Source organism: Lactuca saligna, chromosome 8, assembly GCF_052625555.1.
Source record: "Lactuca saligna cultivar CGN05327 chromosome 8, ASM5262555v1, whole genome shotgun sequence".
In the NCBI taxonomy this organism is placed as follows: domain Eukaryota; kingdom Viridiplantae; phylum Streptophyta; class Magnoliopsida; order Asterales; family Asteraceae; genus Lactuca; species Lactuca saligna.
Window position 1 is genome coordinate 95,590,221 of NC_136424.1, and position 10,664 is coordinate 95,600,884.

Sequence of the window (10,664 nt, forward strand, 5' to 3'; positions counted from 1 at the left end):
ATTGAAAACATGTATTAAAATGTTCATTCAGCATCGATAGAAAGTATTCAGATAATATGTACATGTAGCACGTAATTTATATAAAATACTTCATATCTATGTGTAAGATGAAAGGGACCATGCAATCACCTGGGAAGGTGGTGACTCGGTACTCGGACAACACTTCGTTACTGTTAAAACAATTTCCCTCGGACAAAACCTAGTATCATTACCACTAGAGTTTAGTCTAACGTTAATCGTGACTAATTAATAGTTTATATATTATTACTATTATATAAGCGTTAATAAACACTCTTATATAACTCATAATAATATCCCAAATACTAATTATAATTTTCTAATAACGTTACTATATTAAAACATAAGCTATACAAAAGATAGGCTAGACATAGCTCACTTACAACGGGTTTTTCGCAAAACCGGGCTTCGCTGGAGCAGCGTTTCCGAGCTGAAAGACTCTTTTCTCGGGACTTCGGGAGCCGCGGGGCTTCCTTCGGGTGCTAGGGGGTTTACCTAGACTTTAGGGGGCTTAAGGGAGGCTAGAGAGAGAGAGAGAGAGTTTAGAGAGAGAAAGAAGGTTTGGGAGGTGTTTAGAAGAGGCTAGACCCGACACCTCTATTTATAGTGAAAATATATGATGGACTCGCCGAGTAGGGGGACCTACTCGCCGAGTTGGTGCATGTGTGTGGCCTTCTGGTGGTGCCATGTGTCCAATTCTGGTGGTACCACGTCACCCCTATCGCGTATCAGCCTTCAAACTTAGAAAAATCATAACTCTCGCATACGAGCTCCGTTTTTGATGTTTTTTTCAACGCGTAGGTAAAATCAAGATCTACAACTTTCATTTAGACTCCGTCGGCTAATTCTCGACCGATCTCAAATTTAACAATAGGAGGCGTTTAGACTGTTAAATGACCGCGAAGAATTCGTAACTCCTTTATACGGACTCCGTTTTCGTCTGTCTTTTTATTGTTAAGTTCCTATTAATGAGATCTTCAACTCTCATTTAGGTTACGTAAGCCAAAAACTGCTCGAACTAAAATTCGAGTTTCGGGCCGTGCACTGCTAAGCCGAATCTTAGAAAAATCATAACTTCCTCATACGAAGTCAGATTTGGGCGTTCTTTTTATCGACGCTCTTATTTTAACATATTCTACAAATTTCGTTTAGATTTCTAAGGCTAAATCTCGCTCTATCGTAAATTCACTATTTACGCTTCCCGGTGTCGTGCCGATTTTGCCGTAAAACTTTGATGGGCCATAACTTCTTCGTTATAACTCGGATTTCGGCGTTCTTTATATGTACGGAAACCTTGTGATATATTCCACAAATTGGTTAAGATTATTTATTCTAAATAATATTTTATCAAAAAGTCGTTTTCGACCCCTATTGCCTCTAAATTGACTAGCCCGGATCTGCAGGCGTTACATACTCCTCCCTAGAGCTTAGATCTGAGATATGAACCACTTGGGACGTCCCAAACATCAAAGACTAAGGTTTTGAGCCAAAACCCTTTTAATACGGGGACAAATAGATCTAAGAGAAAGAAGACCAAGTTGTAAGCTTGATTACCAGAAAAGATGGCAAATGAGGTGTAACTTCTGGATCTAATCCTTCTCCCTTGGGTCTTCTATCTTCTACTTCTTGCTCTAGCTTCAAAGCACACCAAATAACACTCAAAACAACCAAGAAATCTCAAGTTCACTAATGGAGGATTAGGGTTTCGGGTGTAATGCTCTGGAGGTGATGGAGGCTGGGGTGGAAGCCTCATAAGATGTTTAAATAGGGTGCAAACCCTCCAGTTTAGGGTTTCACCCAGACAGCTCCTACTCGCTGAGTCCTTCTTCCGACTCGTCGAGTAGGTCACTTAATCCCCTGACCTGGAGTCGATCCTACTCGACGAGTGGAGCCCCCAACTCGCTGAGTCCAAGAGTAAAACATGGAATTTAAATGCGTACCTGAGACCGAGTGTTACATCAGTGGAGGTGGATGGTAAACTGAGAGAGAACGATGATGCGAAAAAATGGGTATCAGTCGAATAGATCGACCTCACCATCTTTGTTGTCGTCGTTGTCTCTTCTCTCTCCCCCCCCCTCTCTCTTTTCGATCTCATTCTGTCTATAGTTGGGTCACCAACTTATTCGATTAAGGGATAAGCAGTGAATTAAGAGAGACGGTGAACAATAATCGAAGCGGTGAGTATATATTGTTCGTATCTCATTGAAAGCAGTGGGAGGTGGTAGCACGTGTAAAGAAACGTATTTTAACCAAAGACAGGTGTAAAGGGGTATCTCAAAAAAAATATTAAAGAGGACACAAAAAAAAAAAAAAAACTTTCGTCCAATAGGAACAGAGTACTCTTCCTAAGGACTTCAAAATTAGTATGTATATAAATAATAAAACTCTTTAAATTCCAAGTATGGTCCTTAATTGATGTTTTTGTCATTAATTGATACTTATGAGATTTAATTACATACGATTGAAATATTTAATTGTACTTATTCAATTAAATTAATATATGATCATGCAATATCTCGATCAATAATTATGTCAAAAACCTCCAACCTCACTATTAAAAATGTTAGCTTAGACTATTACTTGATATTTTTCTTTAAAAAACGAAAGTGTTAAAACTTTCACAACACATTACCGGTTATTACTACTAATGTGTCAAAACTAAAATTTATATTAAGAAGAAAATTTCATTAAAGTTGCATGTAAATACTAATGTGTTTCTAGATGTTAGTGATTTTTTTAGAATATTTTAAGATCACAACAATTTTCATAGAAAAACAAAAAACAAAAACAACACAAAATATCAAAACAGGTTTTTATGCAACTGATCTAAAAAAGAAAGATTTTTAAACTGACTAATTAAATATATAAAATAATATTTAAATATTTATATCAATATCTTAATATTTCACAACTAATGCTATGTTAGAAAATGGTAAAAGTCAAGATCAAACGTTTTAATAAAAAAAGATACTTATGAAATAAAAAATCATAAATTTCAACAATCCACAAATGTTAAAATATATATACATAATAATACATTTCTACTTATTTTATTGATTAAGAAACGACACTCTTACATTTGAAGAATAATCCAACATCATGGTATATACATCAATGTTAACTGTTATTTTTTGATCTTCACTCCTACAATCTAACACAACAAAACAATTATAATGTCTAATTACAATATTTGTAACTTAAAAATTTCACGCACAATAAAATTATAGAATTTTTTTTGAGGCAATGTGTCATATCATTCCATTGACTTTGAATTTTTGACATCTTTCCTTTAAACCAATAAAATGAATTGATCTTTTGAATCTTTGATATATCCAAAAAAGATCGTATAACCCATGACATATTTCACCATATAACATTTTTATATGACATCTACAACCTTCTTCTCAATTTGTATGTATTTCATATAAAATAATTATAAGTAGAAAAGAAAAAATATAAGTAACCAAACATGTGAAATATTATATATATATATATATAAAATATTCCAACTAACTTATCAATTAAGTATAATAAGTTGAAGAGGTGGAGGAGAGAGATCGTCGATGATCACCACCCCATAGGATATGTCATATATAGAGAAACCGAACAGATATAATCAGGAGTATAAAAGATATCAATGCAAAAATATATTTAATTAATTGTTTTTTAAATCAGTTTTAGCGACGATATGTCATCGTCTTATATTTTTTTGAACAACTGAAATGTTGCCGCCTTACTTGTAACCGAAGCCAATTCATAATTTCGTTGGAGAATATTCCATAAAAAATTTCAAAATCTTTCGATAAATCTTTCAACGACTACATATGTGATGGATGTTTAAATTTTCGAAATTCTTTTAAAAAAGTTTCATCTACTACATATCGTTGCTTAAAATTAAAACCCTACATCGACTACGTGTTGTTGCTAAAAATCCAAATTATTGAAGTGTTAAGTGTTTGTTATAATTAAGTAAACTTTTCGAAATTCAATATTGTAATAAAAAGAAATAACCATTTAAATATAAATTATTAAAATAAACAATCATTGTTTTTTTAATAAACGAACTTATTTATGAAGATAAAACATAAAACCAACATGAGAAATTAGCTATATATATTTTCCAAATCTTTCATTTATAAAATGGAATAATGGTGTTTTTGGTTTTTGAAACCCAAAATTCTATTTAAAGAAGATATCATTTTCCCACACATATATATTGTTTTTCCTTTTAAACAAGGACCATGTATTTCATCGTTGTTGAGGAACTTTAACTGCGACATGTCTATGTATACATACTGATACGATAGTAGTGGGGGGATATCGAGAAATAATGCAAGAAACTAATTTCTTTTTATTTTTCTTTTCTTTTTGTGAAGCATCAATTGGCTAATTTCTTACTTGGCCACAACGTTTCGGGAATTCTCCTCAATGTAATATCTAAATATTTGGGTTTAAAGAATCGATTCCAGTGAAATACTAAAACCCTCCACCAAACACGTTCAGACTGGTGATCAAGACTCTAAATTTCAATCTCACACCTCCAAAACCTCATCAATGGCGGAGGACATTGAAGCGGCAGGACTGATTTCCGAGCGATCAAGAAAACGCAAGAAACTGGAACCGATTCATAAGCTTCTTCCAAACGAAAAAGTGGAAGTAATGACTGCCCCCATTTCGACCTCTTTTACTGTATCTTCTTTTAACCTTTCTCGCTTCTGGGTTTATCGATCATGGTACACCCCAGAATCTGTGTTTGTGTGTCTGTGAGGGTTTTGGTTAAAATCTTGTTTTTTGGGGTTTTATTCTGGTTTTGCTTCATTTTCCTGTTTATCACTTGTTTGACTGATTGCATGCTTTGACTTTGCCTACATTGTGTTCTTTTATTGTTTCAATATTCCGATCAGCGGTCGATATGATGATCAATTTGGGGTTTTTGAAGAGGAATGTTAACTAGTTTGATTTCAATCTATAACTATTTCTTTGGTTAGTATGATTTTAATGGGGGACAACTGTCTCTTTGTATGAATGTGGGGTTTTATGTTTGATTTAGTTTACGACTTCAAAAATTTATACCGATTCCAAGTTTATGAATACAAAGCTAAGAAATTTGGGGGTTCTTTATGTTTCTTCCATTTTGAGCTCTGTTATTCCATGCATTATAATCCTATCCACAAAAAAACTATCTTTTTAGCTTTTAATTATGAAACTAATTTCAGGTAAGGAGTATTGAAGAAGGATTCGGAGGCTCTTGGCACTGTGCAACTGTAATCGATAGTAAAAACCATATTCGTGTGGTCAAGTATGATCACATTACACATGACGATGGATCTGATAACCTTGTTGATTCCATTCCAGCTTCGTTTCCAGTGAATCACAAACTCCCACTTGAAAGGAATACATCAAAGTTTCACAAGAATCGAGGCAGAATAAGGCCAGTGCCTCCTCGGTTTAAGTGTAATTTGAATTGCCTCCATTATGGACAATGTGTGGATGTGTTTCATGAAGATGCATGGTGGGAAGGTGTTGTTCTTGACCATGATGATGGGTCTGATGAACGCCTGGTTTTCTTTCCAGATGTTGGTGATGAGCTTAGGGCTAAAATTGAGAATTTAAGGTTTACTCGGGACTGGAATCCAGAAACTGATAAATGGAAGCTTCGCGGGAATTGGGTATTCCTTGAAGTTCTTGAGGAACTGGAATCGGAATGGCCGATTCTTGTTTCTGTCAAACAAATTTGGTATGAATTGAGAATGAAGAAGAAGTTTTTGAGAGAAATGAAGGAGTGGACTTGTCAGATAGGGGAAGTCTGGAAAGAGACAGTTAAAGAGGTTATTATAGATAATTTGAAGTTGACAATGGTGGAGTTTTTCAGTAGGTTACATCGTGAAGGCCATGGAATCTTGAATATAAACAAAAAAATTCTTGATTTTATTCCAAAGATCAAACCATCTTTCTTTGAATCTCTTCCTGCTATACCCTCTGAACACGAGCTTGATAATGATGTTGTTGATGATGATGTTGATGATGATGATGATGATGATGATGATGATGACATGGGTCCTCCTGGATTTTCACATGTACATTCGAATCAAGACATGATCATGAGTACTAAACCTGAAAATATCTATGAATGGACAAAAGTAAACGACTGTAGTTTTTCTGAACCTGGTTTAGCTGTTAAATCTGAGTGTTGTCCTGATTCAATCTTTGAGTACAATGAGTTCAAATGTGTTTCTCACAAGCCTTCAGCAGCATTAACTTCAAAAGTAAGGAAACATTTATCGTTTTTAGGTTGGATAATTGAGATCAAGAAAGATCAAGCAAGCTCAACAAAGAAAGATAGTGTTAGATACCGTTACACTACCCCTGAAGGACACCGGTTCATGTCACTTGCTATTGCTTGTGATGCTATATGTTCAGGTGCATATGCAGCTGAAAATTCTTCCTTTCAGCCATATACACCACCACCTCGACCACCACTAGTGGTGGTGGAGCCTGAATACTGTCCACAGGCTGTGGCTGACTATTATTCCATGACACTAGAAAAATCTGGTATTTGGAGGAGGAAACGTGATCAGCTTAATGATATGCAGTTTAAAGCAAAGAAACATCTATTTGCAGTTGGATGGACATATTCGTATGCTGATGACATGTCTAGAAAGGTTTTGTACACTTCACCAAATGGGAAAAAGTTTTATTCTTTTCGCGAAGCATGTAACGAATATCTATTGGAAAGTTTTTGTAGTGGGCCCATGAAAAATGTCGAAAAAGATGGAGAAGAAGAAAGAGAAAAAGGAAAAGAGCAAGTTATAGGGAAGCTTGTAATCAAGAAAAAAGATGGTGTTTTGTGCATCGAAGCAGCAGCACCTACACGGGTACCAAGGGCAAAAGCGTCTTTCTTGAATTCAGATGAAGAAAATCAAGATTTGGGAAAATCTTCAACAAAAAACCGTGTGTTGAGGTCAAGCAAGCGGGCCCGCAAAGAGATTTCACCAACACACAAAACCCCACGAACTGTTTTGTCTTGGTTGATGGATAATAATGTCATTTTATCAAGATCCAAAGTATATTACATTAATAGGAAAGATGGGAGTATAATGAAAGAAGGGTGGCTAACAATTGATGGGATAACATGTAGTTGTTGTGAAACGGTTTTTAGTCCTTCTAAATTTGAGTTGCATTCTGGAAGTACTTTAAGACGACCTTCTGCTAACATTTTTCTTGAAGATGGTAGGTCTTTATTAGATTGTCAAATTCAACTCAAACGTGAACAAAATGCAAGATTGTGCAAATCTGAACCCAAGAAATTGAAGGGTAGTCGGCGTCCAATAATAAATGACAATGATTATATTTGTTCTGTTTGTCATTATGGTGGGGAGTTGGTTTTGTGTGACAAATGTCCTTCTTCATTTCACACACATTGCCTAGGATTAAAGGTGAACATTCTTGATTCTTTAAAGAACACATTTTTAATACTAAAATTGGAGTTTATATTATACTTTATATTAATGTTTGTGATTTCCTTTGATTGTTTAGGAGGTCCCGGATGGTGATTGGTTCTGCCCTTCATGTCGTTGTAGAATTTGTGATGAAAATAAATTCAGTGATGATTGTGAAGAAAATACAGATAGTAATGTTCTAAGTTGTGAACAGTGTGAAAGAAGATGTATGTGGGATCAATTTTTTTTATGCTTTTTTCATGTTAGGTGTATTTCTTTATTTAGGTTGATGTTTGAATAAATTTGGTGCAGATCATATAGGGTGCTTAAAAAGGAAAGAAGGTTTCTTGAAGCTAGAAAGCTACCCTCAAGTAAATTGGTTTTGTACTTTGAGATGTGAAGAGGTACATATAAATATCTTATAAAGTTTAATTTCATTTCTTTCTCCCATTGATATATGTCTTATAGTCCCTATCAAATGCATTACAGCATGTTTTGTCATGTCAAATGCAGTATAACATGTTGTGTCATATTGATGGAAACCATGATATGTAATTAATGAACACACTCATGGTGGTTTTACAGATATTTATGGGGATTAACAAGCTTTTGGGAAAGCCAATTCCAGTTGGGAGAGATGATTTGACATGGACTATATTGAAACACAAGAAACCTGATGAAACCTTAAATATGGAGGAAATAACTGAGAGTTACAGCAAGCTGAATATTGCCATTAGTGTGATGCATGAGTGTTTTGAGCCTGTTAAAGAACCTCGCACCCAAAGAGACATAGTTGAAGATGTTGTTTTTGGTAGATGGTAAGGTTTAGTTTTTCTTTTTTGTGGACTATTTATAATAAGTTTTATTTGATTTCTGGTAATTATGTAAAATTAACCACAGGTCAGAGCTAAACCGTTTGAATTTTAAAGGATTCTATACTGTTCTTTTGGAGAAAGATGATGAGCTTGTTTCAGCAGCTACAATAAGGTAATATGATGACACAGATATGTTGTTTATCTCCTTTTATTCTTGTTATTTGACACGTTTGTTACATTGATTGTTACTATTTTCAAGGATTTATGGAGAGAAAGTAGCTGAAATCCCACTTGTTGGCACACGATTCCGATTCCGTAGGCGTGGAATGTGTCATGCTCTTATGAATGAGCTTGAAAAGGTAAAACCTCAGGCTTTTACTGAAGCATTATGTCATAAAAAACATTTGTTAAGGCCTTTATGGTTTGTGGATTCCAGAGGAAATCGATGGAATTGGAATTCGAGATTCCATTTCAAGGCGCGCTTCATTGTTAGACAGATGGAATCTTGGAATTCCATATTAATTTCCATACTTCTTTTTTACAAAATACCCTCATTGACTTATACGAACGGAATCTTGAATTCCAATCCTACCAAACGTGTGATAGATTCTGATTCCATTGACAGATTCTGTTCCTTACAAACACATTTTGTGAACTAATATTTTCTATCTTTTGCTTTCCAGAAACTGATGGAATTAGGAGTGGAAAGACTAGTTTTGCCAGCTGTCCCGAGTGTGCTACACACTTGGACATCATCATTTGGGTTCTCCATAATGACAGAATCAGAGAAATTGGAGTTTTTAGGCTACACTTTTCTTGATTTCCAAGGCACACAAATGTGTCAAAAACGTTTAGTGAAGACTCCACCCTCTGCAGAGTCAAGCATATCAAGAGGTGTGTGTTTTCTTTATCAAGCCCTTTTACTATTTAAGGCAAAAAAAAAAACTTTGGTTAAATGCTTTAATATCACCAAAAAAATTATATTTTGATGCAGAGATTAATCATGAGACTGTTAATGGAAGCAATGGTGTAGATTTGGATGGAGTCAGTGCTGTTTCTGAAGTGTCTCAAGCAGAAAAAGTTGTGGAAAGTGGGATGATGATGATCGATCAACATTCTTTAAAGTATGTTTCCAAACACTTCAAGTGAAATTATAATCAAACCATATATTTTTTTAAAAAAAAATTAGGACTTAGGACTCTTTTCTTTGAGCTTAATGTGATGTAGTGAATTGATAGAAGTTAGGGTTTGTGGTTGATTTAAGAAAGTCTTTTCGATATATTGAGGAGATTACACATTACAGTTATTGCTCATCAGAAAAAGTTTGTTTTTTTTTTTTTTTTTTATTATTTATTTTTCTAGGGTTGATGATGGAAACCAGGACAACAATGGCAATGGATTAGCTCCACCTGAAATCTTGGTAACTCCTGTTGATTTTGATTTCTTCTAGAGGAAATTGTAGGAAATAGCAATGTTATTTGATTTATTTCTTGCAATTTGTCTTTGTTTACACAAATATTTAAATTATTGATTGATTGTAGGAAAAGCAAGCGACTCATGTTGAATGTGAAAGTGAAATAAGCATGGAGTATTCCATGGAAGCATCAAACTCCAAGGAAGATGACAACAATGACAACAACAGCCATCTGAAATGCTATCAAAGAAGGAAAGTCATTTGCGGGAGTTGACTTGTCTTTTTTGTTTTAGAAGAAAAAGTAAATAGCAACAAACTTCTGATTCTCCTTTTTAATAATAATAATTATAATAAGCAAGGATAAGGTAAGGTGTTTTATTAGAGATGTAAATTAAGTAGTGAAATTTGTGTAAAGTTTATGGAGATGGGCCCACCCGCCCGCCTGTCGTGTCATTTTTATGTACAGCTAAGTAGTGGCTGTAAGTAGATGATGATGGATGCCCGTAAAGCTCCGAATTTTGCTTTTGGACTTTTCTTGGTGTTTACGGTTGGCATGAAGAGTAATATATGCAACGCAAGTTTGTGTTTCAAGTTCTAAATATAGAATTTGCTTTCATGGGATCACAACCACTGATGTGTTGTGATCCCGGTGTGTAGCTATGCCTGGATCTTGGTAGGGCCTGTTTGGGACAGACTGTATCATGATCCAGGTGTAGCTACACTGTGGTGTGGATTGTCGTAACCAATTTTGAAAAGTAACCATTATTGTGAAAGTTGTTTGTTAGAATGTAAAGGTAAAATGGTTAAGTTTAGAAAAGAAGCAAACAACATTAGTCAAACGTGACTTAATGGGGGAAGAAAAAAGAAACAAGTGTTATATGACTTGAATTCGTGGTAAATAATGTTTGTCTAAAGAAAGTGCTAAATGTATACCAATTAAACTATAGTTTACCTTGATCTCGAGGGCAATTAGTGAAG

At 34.7% G+C, this 10,664-nt stretch overlaps 1 protein-coding gene across 1 annotated transcript; it reads left to right on the forward strand.

Annotated features, from left to right (window-relative positions):
* Positions 1–4,284: 4,284 nt before the first annotated feature.
* LOC145008979 (uncharacterized) lies at positions 4,285–10,277 on the forward strand. The gene is made up of 11 exons (XM_078967625.1): positions 4,285–4,674; positions 5,235–7,454; positions 7,555–7,684; positions 7,770–7,861; positions 8,043–8,275; positions 8,358–8,444; positions 8,532–8,631; positions 8,956–9,166; positions 9,267–9,396; positions 9,635–9,692; positions 9,814–10,277. Exons 1-11 carry the CDS (start codon positions 4,573–4,575, stop codon positions 9,958–9,960), a joined length of 3,510 nt encoding a protein of 1,169 aa, XP_078823751.1. The 5' UTR covers positions 4,285–4,572; the 3' UTR covers positions 9,961–10,277.
* Positions 10,278–10,664: the final 387 nt, after the last annotated feature.